Source organism: Arachis hypogaea, chromosome 5, assembly GCF_003086295.3.
Source record: "Arachis hypogaea cultivar Tifrunner chromosome 5, arahy.Tifrunner.gnm2.J5K5, whole genome shotgun sequence".
Classification (NCBI taxonomy): Eukaryota; Viridiplantae; Streptophyta; class Magnoliopsida; order Fabales; family Fabaceae; genus Arachis; species Arachis hypogaea.
Window position 1 is genome coordinate 107,826,964 of NC_092040.1, and position 18,009 is coordinate 107,844,972.

At 35.4% G+C, this 18,009-nt stretch overlaps 2 protein-coding genes across 5 annotated transcripts; both read left to right on the forward strand.

Moving 5' to 3' along the window:
- Positions 1-109: 109 nt before the first annotated feature.
- On the forward strand, positions 110-3,299 carry LOC112802583 (protein EDS1). Its single transcript, XM_025845848.3, has 3 exons — positions 110-1,201; positions 1,367-2,152; positions 2,415-3,299. The coding sequence occupies exons 1-3, from the start codon at positions 872-874 to the stop codon at positions 3,180-3,182; spliced, it is 1,884 nt and encodes a 627-aa protein (XP_025701633.1). The 5' UTR covers positions 110-871; the 3' UTR covers positions 3,183-3,299.
- Positions 3,300-14,658: 11,359 nt separating this feature from the next.
- On the forward strand, positions 14,659-17,953 carry LOC112802585 (protein EDS1L). Of its 4 annotated transcripts, none has more exons than XM_025845850.3 (3): positions 14,659-15,350; positions 16,075-16,833; positions 17,033-17,953. In XM_025845850.3, the coding sequence occupies exons 1-3, from the start codon at positions 14,946-14,948 to the stop codon at positions 17,777-17,779; spliced, it is 1,911 nt and encodes a 636-aa protein (XP_025701635.1). In that variant the 5' UTR covers positions 14,659-14,945; the 3' UTR covers positions 17,780-17,953. The 4 variants fall into 4 exon arrangements, with proteins under 4 accessions (XP_025701635.1, XP_072093862.1, XP_025701634.1 ...); XM_072237761.1 differs by having other exon boundaries at positions 14,672-15,350; positions 16,366-16,833; XM_025845849.2 differs by having other exon boundaries at positions 14,674-15,350; positions 17,039-17,953.
- The last annotated feature ends 56 nt before the right edge of the window (positions 17,954-18,009 follow it).

Below are 18,009 nucleotides of genomic sequence, written 5' to 3' on the forward strand. Positions count from 1 at the left end.
TCATCAATAATGTACTACTATATTCATTAAAAAAAAAACTTTAACTTAGATTTTGTTTAATCCATATGCCCTTATGACTCGAAAGAAACAAAATTGGAAATCACATAATCATTAAAATGAAACATTGACTAATAGCCTCATAAGCTTGAATTAAGGCATTTCTAAATCACACTAAAATCTTACCAATGAATTGAAAATGGTTAAACTTCAACATGTATTGCAGTTTTCACATAAATGCTAAGCTATAAAATTTCTAATGTCAGGAAAACTAATATGGCTCAAAAGCTTGAGGCAGAAACTTGAATCTGAAAGAAGTGTATGGCCTTGGAGAGCTTCAGACGGAGTTTGCTGTGAGTGACTGGAGAAGACAAAGGAACGATGACCGACGCGGGAGGAATGAGTTTTATCGCCGGCGGAGAGCTTCAAAAAACGATTTTGTCCGAAGATGATTCTATTGACGTTATAATTGAAATATATTTCCTGTTAAAATTAGAACAAAAAATTGAGTAAAACGATATGCAAGTTCTTTTCAAATTTCTGAGCCACCACTTTTCATAATTCATAATACTCTTAATTTATTGTTTCGGCCTTTTGGGTGCATTAGTAGACAAGTGGTTAACTATGACAGGTTGAATCCAATATCATTTTTCGGTACGCAAGTCTCCAATAGGAGCCCAAAACAATATCCTTCAGTTATTGTAACTTTCCAAGTCAACTTCCACCTTGACCAAAAAAAAAAGAAGTCAACTTCCACGAGTCCTCCTCTTTAGTTTTCTTTTATCAGTGAGACAATTTCTATATAAAACTCTCCCCTTTTGTGAGATGCAACAAGAAGAAACCAAGCAAGCAAAGCAGAGAAGAAACATCAAACATGGCTGCTGCTGTTGGAATCACAGAATTTATTGGAGCAGAGATGATTGAGAAGGCAATTTCTTTGGCCTGGAAGGCTCACAAGACACCAGAAAAACCTTTCATTCTTGAAAAGAATCGCAAAGGGGACCCTCAACAAGTGTTCATCAGCTTCCCAGCATCAGGTTCTGCAAAAGATTGGTACTCTCAGAAGCCTTTTGGGGAAGTCCCAATAGACCTTGATCTGTTCCCATCACTTAAAAGCATTGGTTACAATGATGCTGCTAAAGTAAATGAAGCCTTTCAAGGAAGGTTCCAAGCTATTTTGTCCAAGCCGTTACTTGAAACTGAGGTATTAATTGACCATAGTAGATAGTTTAGCCTAAGATCTAGTATCCTATTAATTAATTTTTCATATATCACCTGGATTTGGAAATTAAATAATGAACTGTTTTCATTTTTAAAAACTATTTCCCTTTGTTAAATAAAGCACATACATTTTGGAATGAATCTGTAGGTGAAAGATGCAATGGATAAAAAGAGGCAAATAGTATTTACAGGGCACTCTTCTGGTTCCCCAATGGCCATTCTAGCAACCCTTTGGACCTTGGAGAAGTACCCATCCACAAAATCCAACGGTAGTGTACCTCCAATTTGTGTAACTTTTGGTTCTCCTTTAATTGGTAATCATATTTTTTCTCATGCTACAAGGAGAGAAAATTGGTCCAACTTCTTCATGCACTTTGTCATGAGATATGACATAGTACCTAGAATCCTCCTTTCTCCACTCTCTTCTTTTGATCAAAGATTTGAAGCGGTTTCGCAGTTCTTCAATCCCAACCACAAACTCAAGTCTTTCATGAGCGAATCGGTTGGAAGATCCTCACACACCACTGATTTCTTTAGTGTTGTGATGTCTAATGCTGCAAAAGTTACAAGCCATGCTGTTTCTAAGTCAATAGGTACCACAGATTCAACACTTGAAATTATTGCAAATTTCGTTCCATTAAGCCCTTATAGACCCTTTGGAACCTACATTTTCTGCACCGGAAATGGAAAGCATGTTGTTATTAGAAACTCAGATGCAGTTCTGCAGATTCTGTTTTTCTCTGCTCAATTAAGCACCGAAGCAGAAGTTGCTCAAGTTGGCAGTAGAAGCCTACAGGAACATAGAACCAAACTGCAACTAAACTTTGGAAAGGAGAATTTTGTGTTCTTGGAGCAGGACCAACTTGAGAAGGTTCCATTGACTGATGATGGCTCAAAGGATGATATTAGCATGGCCTTCAATGATCTTGGCCTGGTAATTCTTTACTTTCACTATATTACTTGGATTAAGATAAGTATGGTATTAAAAGATTTGCATAATATTAATTACCATTTTTCTACTAAGAATTAACACAAGGGAAGAGAGCCAATGACTTCCTAATTAAGTGACAAAGTCAATTAAGAAAGAAGTGTTCCAAACAATATAATCCTTCATTTTGTGCACAACCTCAACACAAAGAATCTAACCTATCAAGATTTTTCTTATTATCTAACAATTCCTCATGTTGAAATCTCAGAACCCAAGAGCAAGATTGTATCTTCGAGCAGCAGCAGGGTTAGAGAAACAAAGACTGAAAAACGAGGAAAGAATGAAAGAGAAGATAGACTCTGATGAGTTCGAGGAAAAAATGAAGGAACTGGAGAAATACAAAAAAGTGATGGAGCTTAAAAACATTTGCTACTACGATGCCTTCAAGAAGCAAGAAAGCTCTGAGGACTTCCAAGCAAATGTGAAGAGGCTACAGCTGGCAATGTTGTGGGACGAGATAATGGAGAAGCTAAGAAGTTATGAACTGCCAGATGAGTTTGAAGGGAGAGCTGAATGGGTCGAACACGCGAAGCGATTTCGGAGGCTAGTTGAGCCTTTAGATGTCGCCAACTACTACAGACACTTGAGGCAAATTGAGGCTGGTACTTACATGCGTAAGGGAAGGCCAATGCGGTATAAATTCACTCAAAGGTGGCTTGAACATGCTGAGGGATGTAAGTTTGAAGAAGAGTACTCTGAATCATGCTTTTGGGCCGAGGTGGAGGATCTTTCCCACATAACAAATAATGCCACTAGTATTGTTAATGCTTCATTTGATAAAGATGTTTTGGATCGAACTCAGCAAAGGGTTGCGAGATTGGTGGCTAGGATAGATGTATGGATTGACAATAAGGTGCTAGATAAGGATGTGTTATTGGAGGGTTCTACTTTGATGAATTGGTGGAATTCTCTACCATCGCAATATAGGAATGGCTCGAGCATTAAGAGTCTTGTCAAGTGTACAGAAACAAGGTGAGAAGAAGCAAACATGTATGAGCAATGAAAACTTTAGACGCTTTCATATTTATGCAGGGTTCTTTACATGAATAAATTAAAAAGAAATAAAATTACGTGACTCTTTTAATTCCTAAAATAATTTGGTTATATCCATGTTTTCTTTTATTGTATATAAATCGTAATTATGAACAAAAATTTATGGCTAAGCAATCCAAGAGTGGATTGTGATTTTATTCTAGGATTTATCCATGATTTTAGAGCAAAGAAAAAGAATGTAAATTATGGTTCTTATCCACAATTTATAACAAGTAGCAATTGAAAGAAAATTGTGGTTAAGCTTCACAATTTAAGAGAGGTCGTAAATCCCAATTTTAGATCACGATTTATAGAGGTTGAGCTTCTATAAATTCAGAGCACTACCTCGAAGGGAATTAGACTAAAAATATCACTTGGTAGCCACATTTTGTAGTCATGGTTGAGAGTTTGTGATTGTGTATTACAGGCAAAATTGAACAAATCGTAGATGAAATATGTACAAAATTTTTAAAAAGTTCGGATTTTAAAAGTAAAGGATTTTTTATTTAACATTAAAATACAATAGTTTTTGAAAGGGTTAATTCTGAAATTGTCCTAAGATAAGGGGCGAAAATCAAATTCGTCTCCGACCTTTTTTGTTATTAAAATCATTCCGAACACTGAGAAACACTTTAAAATCATCCTTCCCTGCTTAAAACAAATTTTTTGGACACTTTTGCCCTTGTAGCCGTTAGTGCCTGTTGCAGCTTTTAATTAATAAAATTAATTTATTTGTTTATTTATTTATTTTTATAAAATCATGGTTTGGGGAGGGTTGGGATTAAATCAGAGCTGTCATCCCTAACCAAAGAAGCAGAGCAGGAGATAGGGCTTGCGAAGGTGAGTGGAGCCATGGCTGCCGAGAGCTCACGGTCGTGTCGGAGTAGGTCGTCTGTGCAGAAAAGGGAGCTTGTGTGTCGGCATGGGGAGAGACCCGTGCTTAGAGTTTTGGGAACAAGGAACAACCCTGGGTGACGATTTTGGGAGTGTGTCTACTATGAGGTTAGAGATTTAAGTTTCTGTAGGTGGGTGATGGCAATGTATTGTTTGTTCTGGGCACTAACTCTGATGGGTTGCTGTAGATCCAAGACGAGTGTGATTTCTTCCGATGGGCAGACCCAGAAGTAGACAGTGACGATTCTCATGTTGCAAGGATGAAGAGGAAAGTTGCGGCCATGAAAGCAAAAGTGAGGGACATTGAGTGGAAGTTCAAGGTTGCTACAGTGTTAAGGATTTTTGGGTGGGTGGTGTTATTTTGCTTCTGGTGGCAGATTTGGTTTAATCAGAGGCAGGAGGTAGCATGTGTGATGCCGTTGAAGTATGATTGATGAAATTAGGGGAGAATTTAGGGTGCAGTTTGGATTTGTTTGATTGGGTCTGAGTTATGTAAATTGAGTTGTACTGGGTGTTGAATGAACATGTGGGTTTGGTTGAGGGTTTTGGTGATTAATTATGTGAGTGAAATGATGTCCTTGTAATTTGACAATTAATTGGAAAGAAAAATTTATATGTTAGCCTGGAAATTGTGATTGATGAATTGTGTTAATCAACTTTACAACATATCAACTTAAAGGTGGAAATTCATTAAACAGAACCAGATAATATTAGCCAGAACACAACTATGTATAATTGATTAATAAGTATAGCAAAATAACACCAAAAGGTGGAAACTTCAGTCACCATGAATTTCATTACATGGACACAGAACAAAATATAGTCTGTAGGGTAAGAAAATAACAACAAAATCAGGGGATTCCTAGGATATCCAGAAACCTAGAGCAAGACTGTTGCTCACTAAGAAAGTTGAATCACAAACTATGTTGTGTAAGTTTCAAACAAACCAAAATAAGTGTCACACACATTGTGTCTACTCAATCAAAAGTACATTAATAATAGCACAACTCAAATTTTCACAATAGTCTAAAGTTTTTTCCAAAGTTTTGGTGAAAATTTTGCCATGAGCCTCAGCTTTCTTGGAGATACATGAAGTGGAATTCTGTGGCTGAAGGAGACAGTCCTGGCTGGTTGGTTGGAGCTGGCTGCACCCATCTCCTTTGGTGGTGGTGGTTGCTGTGTGATGCTTCTGGTGGGCTTTCTCTTGGGCCTTCGGTGAAGAGTACCTGCTGGTGGACTGTTGGGCCTAGTTGAGGATGATGTGGACTTGGACCTGGATTTGGTTGAGTTGGGTTTAGATGTTTTGGTGGCTGGTTGGGGTTGAGATGATGATCTAGACCTGGTGGACCTTCTCATACCTCCACTTGCAGATTGCATAACAGGCTGTGATGAAGCCTTAGAACTGGTCATGGGTCTGCTAGATGAAGGCTTCCTCCCTCCTCTGGTTCTCTTGCTAGCAGCTTGACTAGGTTGTTGGGCTTGAAACACATTAAAGAATGCAGTTGATGAATAAATGATAATGTAACCCTAACATACATGAAATACACACACTTACATCCAGGGATGGCTTCTTGCATCCTCCCCTCTTGTGTCCAAATTCAACTGTAGTCCAGAAAATTTTTTTCTTGAAGTTGCTGTAAAAATAGCGGACACAGAACCTATGGTCTACTCCTGGGATGACTTCATCGAAAGCAGGCAAGAGACCCTAACAGAGCAGGTAAAATTGTGTAACATTACAATAATTGTTTGAATAAAGGAGAAAAGCTTCAATATCCAGAATTTAAATATATGTATCAACAAATATATTTATCAACCAATTTACCTTCTGCTGATCAGACATGAAGGTTGTTTTCCCAATGATCTCAACTCCAAAATCATCAATTAGCAGCCGGAGAAACCACTTCCAGGTGTCTTTAGTCTCTGCCTTCACAACGGCATACGCGATTGGAAGCATTTGATCATTAGGATCCCACCCTATCGCTGTCAACAACTGCCCTTCTTGAGGTGTCTTTAGAAAACACCCATCCAATCCCATAAACTTTCTACACTGCAGGAAGCTCTTCTTGCAAGCAGCTAGACACACATATACCCTTTGAAATATGCAATAATTGTTTAACCCCTGGTGCTGGTCCTCAACCTCGAAATCAGGGGACCTCTGGACCTTGAGCATGACTGATGACCCTGGATTAGCCCGTAGCAGCTCCGAGAAGTAGTCAGCAATCCTTTTGTACTACTTCCGGTAAGCTCCCTGAATCTCATCTAATGCAGCTTGTCTAGACCTAGCTGTCATTGAAGTTGTCACTGTCAAATTCCATTTTCTTTGTGCCTTGTTGACCAGGTCCTTTATCTTTACCTTTGGGTTACCTTCCACTTTCTTCCTAAATGCCCTACTCAACCAACCAGTATGCAGTATCCTTACCCTGTGTGACTGGCCACAGGTATGCTTAAGGTTCATTGACCTAAGTTGCCAAGTCTCTTCCTCACTCATTTTTGCTGTGTATAACCAAAACGGACAACCCTCTTGACAAACAGCCCTCACTCTCACCAAGTCAAGCTTGGCATACCTCAGTCCCCTTCTTGTTTGCACTGCATAAGCTGTAACAGTGTCCTTGAATTCCTCCCTTGAAGCATATACAGTTCCAACTTCCCATTTGTAAATTGTCATGTCTTTCACATCTCTATGTATTGGATATCGACTAGCTTCATGGTTATCATCATCCTCATTGTCCTCTTTCTCTGAACCACCACCCACTTCATAATCTACATCAACTTCATCACTATTGAACCCTTCCTCATCACTGAAATCACCTCCTGCAACCCCTTTTCCTTTATCAACCCGATTACCATCAGTCCCACCTCGTACTTCATCAAATCCGCTCTCATCATCGTACTCCTCTTCACTGTCTGTAAACATCACATCATCTGCACTGTCAACCTCATCAGCAGATGGAATGAAATCCTCGTCATCGCTATTATCGTCACTATTCGATTTAACCTGCTCCTCCGGGTTCAATTTATCTCCTTCATCAAGCTTCTTCACATTGTCCCTTTCCACCTCCTAACCCTGTTCATCCTGAAATACCACCAACTTCTTTTCATTATGTACCTCTTCATCATTGCCCCTCTGCGCCTCCTGACCTTGTTCACTCTGGCCTCCAACATCAAGAAACCCTACTTCGGGAAATTCTTCAGCATCCTCAATTTTATGGACCACATAGAGCCCAACATGATGCCTCTTCCCCGCTATTTTACACATCTCAATGGCATCTCTGTCTCCATCAATTAACTTCAGATCCTTCTCTAACCATTCAGAACTTGGGTCCTTATACCAAAAACCTGAAATCTTTTCCTTTGTATACCCAAACTGTCCCACCTCAACATATGCCTCAAAAACAGACCAGCAATCCATATCAATATCTTCGATCACTGTCCTTTCTCCCTCTATATACTCCAATGTACCATTGTCATATCCAAATCTACCACCATAGTAGACACTCAGGTTAAAGGTTCCCATCACCTAAAACCTACAAACATAAATCACACCCAAATCCCATTTGTAAACCAATGAATACCCATGAGTGATTATGTAGTTCAAGCTCGAAAAAACCGAAACAAATGCTACACACGTACCTGATTCGAGATGACTTCCATGAGAATGAGCTCCTCTCCCACTCTTTTCCACGCAATGCAAACGCAGTGACGCTACTAAATCAGGCCAGCTATCACTCTGTTAGGGCATCATTGAAGGTGAAGGATCAGTTTTCCTTAGGGTAACGTTACTCAGAGAAGGAACCCCTTTCGCGAGAATAAAACACCAAACGTCAATGGGTTCAGGGGCAGAATTGTAATTAAAATTTTTTTAATGCACTTGAGGATGATTTTAAAGTGTTTCTGAGCGTTCGGGATTATTTTAAAAGCAAAAAAATGTCGGGGACGAATTTAATTTTCGCCTCTTACCTTAGGGACGATTTCAGTACTTAACCCTTTTTGAAATATGTAACGCGTAAAAGATTTACCATATTATGCAATATATTACATCCTGATTACTAAGACCCAAAGAAATAAAAGAGCACATCCCGAGTATTTAGCAACCAGAGGAGCTTTTTTGAGTGGGGAAAGTATTTTTAAGATTTTTATGATCTAAGATTCTCTATAAATCATGGCCATTAAATTTTAAATCAATGGTTTAGATTTAAAATTTTTATTAATAATATAATAATTATATATATGTTTAAATATTTTTATGAATACTTTTATTTTAAAATTATATTTTTGTCCTTTCTTTCATCTTTTTTCCATCACCCCCTCTTGTTGGGGACGCCGCTGAAAGGAGGAGCAGAGCCGCCACGAGGAGCCGCCATCACCTGGCACTTGGAATCCTCCGGAAGCTTCTAGAAGGCCTGAAAACAGGCGAAAAGCCAACGAGCGAACACCGTAGCTCCCTCCTACAAATAACCGACATAGTCCCTGCAAAGCTTGACGAGAAGAGCCTCTTCCCCAAACACGGCTTCTACATCAAGCTGTCTGATTCCTTACACTCCATCTACGCCGCACTCCCTTCTGACCAACACGACTTCGTTTTGAGCAACAAGATGCAGCTCGGCCAGTTTATCTACGTTGACAGGCTGGAACTCTGTTCGCCCGTTTCCATTGTTCGGGATGCCAAACCGCTTCCTGAAAGACACCCTCTTGTTGGAACTCCTAAGCCTTTGATGGGTTTAAGAGAGAGGGGTTCACACAGAAAGAAAAATTTCGCTTCTATCCCAAGACGAGGCTCTTGGAAAACTGTGTCCTCTTCCATGGTTGTTAAGCTTGTGAACTTGGATTTTGACCAGTGTACCCCTATTAAGGAATCTGTGGTCAGGAGTGTCAGTTCTTTTATCTCGCCGTTGGTTAGAGTCAGGGCTGGTGGAGGTGGTGGTGGATACGGAGGCGGGGCCGTCATGAAAGGAGATACAACAGAAATGCTCGTAGTGGCAGTGGCTACGGAGAAAAAAATGTGAGAAGAAGAAGAAAATGGGAGAAGATGAAGAAGATGAGCGCATTTATGTAATTTACTATTTTATTTTATAATTTTTTCTTTTAAGACCACCAAAGACCTGAATATATTTTCTCCACCTAAGACAAAGTCTCCATCGAACATCTCTTATGTAGGGTCGGCAATGGGTAGGGTAAGGTAACGTTTGGACTCTACCCTAACCCTACTCGCGGGTTGAAATTTTTTTTTAAATTCTACCATACCCTACCCACGGGTTGAGAATTTCTCAACCCTAACCCTATCCGCGCCCTAAAATTCTAAACCCTACCCTACCTGACTCTACCTGCAGAAAAATAAAAAAATTTCAAACAAATATAAAATTCAACCATTCCAAATTGCATACATATTAATAAAATAAAAAATAAAATATTAAGTTTAAATTAAAAATAAAAATAATAAAATCTTAAAAAAATCTAACATAAAATTACAAATAATATTATCATCAACTAGTTTAGTAGTTATTTCAAATTTTTATAAAAGAAAGATTGTGGATTCAACACTCACTTTCTTCATTACATATATAACTTTTACATATATATTATATAATATATTAGAGGTGTAGATAAAGTAGAGTAGGGTATATCTTGAACCCGTACCTTATCCTACTCGTAGAGTAGACAACCCTACCCTATTCGCAACAGGTAGAGTAAACAATCCTACCCAAACAGATTGGTCCGAATTGAATACCCGCGAATAAGGTATAAATTGCCAGGCTACTCTTATCTTATTTTATTATGTTGTCTCTCTGGCTTCCTTTTTAATTTGATCAAGTAATTTTCAATTTTTATTTACATCTGTTACTATGCTTTTCTAAGATTCCAAGAAAAGTATAACAAAAAGACGGTGAAGAACCAGTGCTGCACGGCTTATTAGTGGCTTACACCATTTCTAGGTGCCTTCTGTATTCCTTTTATGTGGGATACTACGCGGGAAATAAACATACCAATATTATTTGGATAATGGTATTATTATTTCTATATTTTTATAATATTACTTCATATACATGATTTTTCTTATTCTATATTTATATAATTTTATAAAAAAAGAATGATATTATTAAAATAGAAATAATAATATTCATTCCTTATTATTTAAGTAAAAAAACAATACCAATATTATTTTTATTAACGTGGTAGTTGAATTACTTTTAAAAGTTTTTTGGCACTAATATAATTTATTAATAGAAAAGTTGAAAAGGAAAACAATAACGCGGGTCTGTTCCAACAGAGCAAAAGTGCAAAACATGGGTGCGTCTGAAATTAAATAGATGCTTGTTTTGTTTCTTGACTTTTTATGTTTATGTGTGTGAACTTCAAAACTTATTCGTAATTTGTATTAATTGTTATAAAATAACTAAATAAATAAATAAGGAAGAGGTAATAAATATAAAATAAAAAATATAAAGAGAGAGATATTAATAGTGTAGAAAGAAAGAGGAAAATGATTAATATATTTACTAATATTATATATAAAGAGTGAGAGATCATAGAATTTAAAATACTTGTAAAATAAAGAAAGAGAGAGAAAGAAGTATTGCAACGTAAAAAGAGAGAGAATTTTTTATTGCTGTGTATAATTAACGGAGGCTTAATCTCCTATTTATACATATACAAGAGTCATCTTTTTCCTCTTTCATTAAATGTAATCTCTTTGGTAATATGGCACTTCACTATAGGAAAATTGAGCCATCAAAGTCATACATAGTCAATGGTCATCCATATTGTAACACTCCTCCTTGTATGACCATTAAGGATTATGTCTCGTTAAAATTTTACTAAAGAAAAATCCAGTGGGGAAAAACCTTAATGAAGGAAAAAGAGTACAAAATCCTTTGTGATGGAGACTGCCTCATTAAAAATCTTGTCAAGAAAAATCCAATGAAAAAAAAAACCTGACCAAGGAAAAAAAGAGTACAACCTCCCCCTCTTGTCGACATCATTTAAAATCTCGAAATCGGCGAATCTCAATCTCATGCACCAATCTTTCAAAGGAGGATTTTGGGAGTGACTTTGTGAATAAATCTGCCAGATTGTCATTTGAGCGGATCTGTTGGATATCAATTGTCCCCTGCTTTTGAAGATCATGAGTGAAGAAAAATTTGGGAGAAATATGCTTTATTCTATCACCTTTGATGTATCCGCCTTTAAGTTTAGCAATGCATGTTGTATTATCTTCAAACAGGATAGTTGGAGCTATCTTATGATCAATCAGTCCACATGATGACAGAATATATTGGATCAAAATCCTAAGCCAAAAACACTCGCGACTTGTTTCGTATATTGCTAATATTTCAGCATGATTAGATGATGTTGCTGCTATCGTCTGTTTCGTGGACCTCCATGATATAGTTGTACCACCATATGTGAACAGGTATTCTGTTTGAGATCTCCCTTTGTGTGGATCAGACAAGTATACAGCATCTACATAGCCAACTAGTTGTGACTTAGATCCATAGGGATAAAACAATCCCATATCAACCGTTCCATGAAGATATCGAAAGATTTGCTTGATTCCACTCCAATGTCTTCTGGTTTGAGATGAATTATACCTTGCTAGTAAATTCACCGCGAATGATATGTCAGGTCGCATATTATTAGCAAGATACATTAGTGCTCCAATGGCACTAAGATATGATACTTCAAGACCAATGATATCTTCATTTTTTTCCTTAGGACGGAATTGATCCTTCTCCACATCCAAAGATCTTACGATCATTGGGATACTCAAGGGATGTGACTTATCCATATAAAATCTTTTCTGTGTATGTCGCTTGATGAATAAAGATCCCATTTTTTGTATGCTCGATCTGCAGGCCGAGACAAAATTTAGTCTTTCTAAGATCTTTCATCTCAAACTTTTTTTTTAGAGTTTTTATAATTGTTGGAATCTCTTCAGGAGTTCCAATGATATTTAAATCATCAACGTACACAGCAATTATAATGAATCCAAATGCAGTTTTCTTTATGAAAACGCATGGACAAATATCATCATTCTTGAATCTGTTTTTGGCCAGATACTCAGTAAGACGATTATACCACATTTGTCCAGATTACTTCAGACCATATAAAGATCTTTGCAATTTGACTGAGTATATTCATTAGATGGTTTAGATATCTTTAATCTTTCAAGGACTTTCATATAGATATCACAATCTAATGAGCCGTATAAATAGGCTGTTACCACATCCATTAAATGCATATGCAGTTTATGATATGCAGACAAACTGACCAAATAACGCAATGTTATCGCATCAACTACAGGAGAATACGTTTCTTCATAATCTAGATACATCATATTGCGTGGTGGAATTTTCATCATTTGAAACAAAATTTGTTTCCTTTCCTTTGTCATCCTTTTTCAAGGATACTTGATAAAGATCAACTAGGTACCTTTGGGGTACGACAGGTACGTGACCAATGGCCTTTTCCACCACAACGGAAGCATTTATCCTCAATTGATTTACTTTACTCATTGTTACTTTCCTTATCCCACTTCTTGTGAGATCCTTTCTTGTGAACATAATTTCTTTTCCTTCCATAATTTTTCTTGTTATCAAAATCTTGCCATTTACCTCTTCTGGGGTTATAATTTGCCGCATTTGCTTCTGGGCGCGCTTCATGATTCTTTAAAAGCAATTCATTGTTGCGTTTAGCAACAAGAATGCAAGAAATTAACTCAAAATATTTTTAATTTTTTTTCTCGATTGCTACTGCAGGAACACATTCGAGGCATGGAAGGTCGAGAAAGTTTTCTCTAACATATTGGGCTTGAGGAGGTATCACTGTCTTTTGATGATTGTACCTTTTTTCAAAGTCTTTTCACAAATCTGCAGGATCTTTTAATGTGGGATATTTATTTTTCAATTATACGTCAAGATAACGACGAAGAAAAATTATGGCTTTGACTTTATCTTTTTGGGATGTATTATTTTTAGCCTTAATGGTATTTCCAAAATCCATTAAATCAAGATGAGAGAGTTTCGACATAATGAAAATTTGTTACCTGGAGTTTTTCTAAAATTTCGTTAGAGTTTCGTGCTAATAACGTGTTATAAAATAACAAAATAAATAAATAAGGAAGATGTAACAAACATAAAATAAAAAAATGTAAAGAGAGAAATATTAATAGTGTAGAAAAAAAGAGAAGAATGATTAATATATTTACTAATATCATATATAAAAAGTGAGAGAGAATAGAATTCAAAATACTTGTAAAATAAAAAAAAATATTGCAACGTAAAAAAATTGAGTCATCCAAGTCATATATGGTCAATGGTCATCCATGTTATAACGTTAATGTATAGGTTTTCAAAATTTTCTAAATTGCATATTTAGACACCAAAAAGCAATTATAATTTACAAATGACAATTGGCTTTATATTTAAATATAGGGGAGTGCTAGGAGAACAATGGTTATTGATTATCTTGAACAACATGAACAATCACCAATCAAATACAAGTACACTACACCCTAATTTAATGCTACTCATTAAATTTACTCTTTTAATCCTATTAATTCACATTGTTCACACATTGTTCAAAAATGTTATTAGTTACCTATACTTTTCCTTAAATATAACACACGGTCACACTGACACACGGTTAGTTGAGTCACCCTATAGAAAACGAAACTTCCTGTGAAGATAAAGTAGATTTATAAAATACTCGCTTTGTTGAAAAATGGCAATAATTATCCACCAAAATAATAATAATAATAATAATAATAATAATAATAATAATAATAATAATAATAATAATAATAATAATAAATATAACACACGGTCACACGGACACACGGTTAGTTGAGTCACCCTATAGAAAACGAAACTTCCTGTGAAGATAAAGTAGATTTATAAAATACTCGCTTTGTTGAAAAATGGCAATAATTATCCACCAAAATAATAATAATAATAATAATAATAATAATAATAATAATAATAATAATAATAATAATAAATATAGACTAACAAAATAAAAGAACCTTAAGTAGGCAATTTCTTTTATTATAAGCAGATAAAACTACCTTTACACAAAATATACCTTTTTATAAATATAATTGATAAATATTATATTTATTCTTTGCTTTAAAATAATTTAGAATAATGAATTCACATTTTATATCACATAAATTAAGAAACTAATATTTTTCTAATATATTTACTTTGTATTTGAGCTAAAATTAATCATTTTTTTCTTGAAGTGTTGACTTGGAGCATTTATGTTCTATATACAATTATGTAAATGAAAAAAAAATACTAACTAGATATTACAAATGACATAAAATTTTTAACGTCTTAAAAATAAAAAAATGCTATATGCATAATAAAAATTAACCAGTAAATCAGTTATTATATATTTGTGTATTAATATATATATTATTTAATGTAAATATTTTAATATATATTTTATATAAATTAATTATTTGATAACTAATTTTAATGTATAATTAAAATAATTGTAAAATAAAATAAAATAAATATTGTGGAGTAGAGAATTATACTTTTGTTTGGAACCCCTTTTCTTCGAAGTTCGAAGATTTGGTATTGACTTATTGATATTATACAAGTTTATAGCATATATTGTCTTTTTGTTTTTTTGTTTTTTTTTTTTCAATATAGTAATTTATTTAATCTGAATGTGCCTCCATCAATATAAGAAAAGGCAGCACATATAATAAAGTTGTGAATCACTAAATTGTAAGCAAAGAACAAAACTTTCTGAAACTGCATATATAGGACGCAGCTCTTACATATATCCCCAAAAAGCAAAAAAAAAAATGTCCCTTTTTAATTTTCGGAATTGTTGCTATGGAGACTCCAAAGCTTCTGGGGTGGACAAGGATCTCCCTCAATCACATGAAGATTCCCTATTGGGATTGAGAGTGGATTTAATCAAGAAAGCGTGTGCTTTGGCATTCAAAGCTCACAAATCTCCAAAGAAGTATTATCTTCTTGAAAAGAAGAACAGGAGTTGGTTGGAAGCTGACCTTATTATTATCAGCTTTCATGGATCATGGGCTTCAAGTGATTGGTTCGTTGACAAATCTTACGGGGTAACAAAGATAAACCAGCAATTGTTTCCTTCACTTAAAAGTATTGGCAATGATGAAGCTGCCTTGGTGAATGAAGCTTTTCAGCTGAGATTCGAATCAATTTTAAGCAATTCATCTCTTAAACATGAGGTATGTAAATGTTATTAAATTGATCGCTTTTGTTGGGAATGGATGAATTTTTTTTGGACATGGGCCAACGTCAATGAGTGACCCGATCCAAATGCATGATCTTCTCATTTAAAAAAATGAACAACAGATAGTAGTTTTCGTTTTTATTTTATAGCTTTTAGTTGAAAGAACAAAGTTAGTAGTGTTGAATCACGTTTGAGTTGATACTTTTAAGTTTTAATCAAATATTAAGTAATTTTCTTTGTATTTCATTATTTTAAGTCAAAGTATCATTTTAATATTAGAATTTTAGCTATTTAAACATTAGGAGGATAATTAGGATAATCATAGAATTTTACTTATTTAAGCATTAGAAAGATAATTTAAATGATGAATTATTTATTAGGACTCTCAATCATCATTTTTTTTAATTATATATTGAGTACAATTTATGTATTATTATCTCTCCTCACAATACGTGAAAAAATAAAATAAAATAAAATTGTATTAGTTTTCACGGGTGATTAAATGTTTTTGTGAGTTCCTTATTTAGCTTAACCTTGTTGAATTTTGATAGGAAATTTTCAACCCATTTCCAATTTTGTTAAAGACTTTCTTACTCATGTTGGTTTTATTGTGGTAATTCAAGGTCCACATGATAACCAAGAAACCTTTAATGTTATTTTCAGTCATTCTATACTTTTTAATTTTGGTTAAACTTTCTCATTAAATATGGGTAATGTAGGTGAAAGAAGCTATGACAAAAGGGAAGCAGTTAATGTTTACAGGGCACTCTTCTGGTGCTGCAATGGCCATTCTTGCAACATTGTGGGTCTTGGAAGAGTACCTAACTAACAATAACAAGAACAAAAACCACAAGCTTCCCCAATGTATAACTTTTGGGTCTCCCTTAATTGGCAATCACATATTCTCTCATGCCACAAGGAGGGAAAATTGGTCTCACCACTTCACACATTTTATTACCACTTTGGACATAATGCCACGGATTTTGTTTGCTCCTTTCCATTCTATTCAGCCAATTTTCAGCTCAATTCTCCAACTCTTCAATCCAAAGTCCAAATCTTCTGGCACCGATTCGGAAACAGACCGTGTGATTTCTGAATTTTACTCAACTGTGATGAGAAACACAGCAACAGTTACAAGCTATGTTATCTCGAATCTCATGGATGACACAAATTTGCTACTTGAGACTCTACCCAATCTCGTTGATTTAAGTCCTTACCGACCCTTTGGAAACTTCATTTTCTGTGCCGCAGATCAACCACCGGTTGTGGTAAGAAATTCAGATGTTGTCTTGCAACTTTTATTCTACACTGCTCGGATAAACGACATGTCAGAAGTTTCTGATGTTTCCAAGAAAAGCATAATGCAACATTTGAGGTATGAGGTTGAATTCCAGCAAAGTTTTGAAATTTCGAATGTAGTGTACTTGGATCAACTGGAGGAGCTTTCTTTGGCTGCTGATGGTGACAGTTTTGGACTGGTACCTTTTTTAACCTTTTAGTTATTCAGTTTTTACTATTTCAAGCATAAAAAGATATACTATTTGTGGAACGTGAAATTTGCAAGAATAGATAGGCTCCATACACTTTAGTGATTACACTTGATATCATATCATTATGTCTCCCTAACATTAATTTCTAAAATTTTAGTGAAACATTTAGCTAATATGTTGGTTTTAGTTTCAGGACACAAAAGCAAGATTGCGCCTTCGAGCAGCTGGCGAGTGGCAGAAACAGAAATACAAAAATGAAGAGAAAGTCAACAGGGAATTTAATGAGAAAGCCGCGGCAACCATGAAGCATTTGAAAGATTACAAAGAAACATGTGAGATAAGTTACTATGATGCCTTCAAGGTGCACAAGGATGAAAGAGACTTCAAAGCAAATGTGAAGAGGCTTGAATTGGCAGGCGTGTGGGATCATATCATGGAGATGCTAAAAAAGTATGAACTCCCCGATGAGTTTGAAAGCAAAGCAGAATGGATTGAGCGCGGTACAATGTACCGCACTCTGGTGGAGCCTCTTGATGTTGCGAATTACTATCGCCATTTTAAGGACAAAGATGGAGGACCATACATGGACAAGGGAAGTAGGCCAAAGAGATATAGGTACTTACAAAGGTGGCTTGAGCATGCAGGGAGAATGAAGAGTGAAGATGATTACTCCGAGTCATGCTTTTGGGCTGAGTTGGAGGAACTATGGAAAGAAATTAATGACAACAATGGTTCATTTGAAGATGTTAAGGAAAGGGTTTTGAAACTTGAGACTCGCATAAAGGAATGGTTTGAGAAAGGGAAATTGGATAAAGATGTGTTATTCGAAGGTTCTACTTTGGTGAATTGGTGGAAAGCTTTGCCTCCTAATCATAAGAAAGAATCGCCCATTAGAAGTCTTGTTGAAATGTCTCGAGGAATAAACATGCAATAGAATGCCATTCTACTCTATAATAATCCATTGGGGGAGTGAAGGAGAAGATGTATTTGGATAGGGAAGGATGGCAATAGTTTCAAAGTTAGAACAATAATGTGCATATTGTCAATTACCTTTTACTAGAGGAGTATTAATATTATGAATTCAACTAGAGCTATTTTTTTTAGCCAATATTAGATTTTTTTTTAGTTAATATTAACTAATTTGTTAAACTTAAACCTTAAATT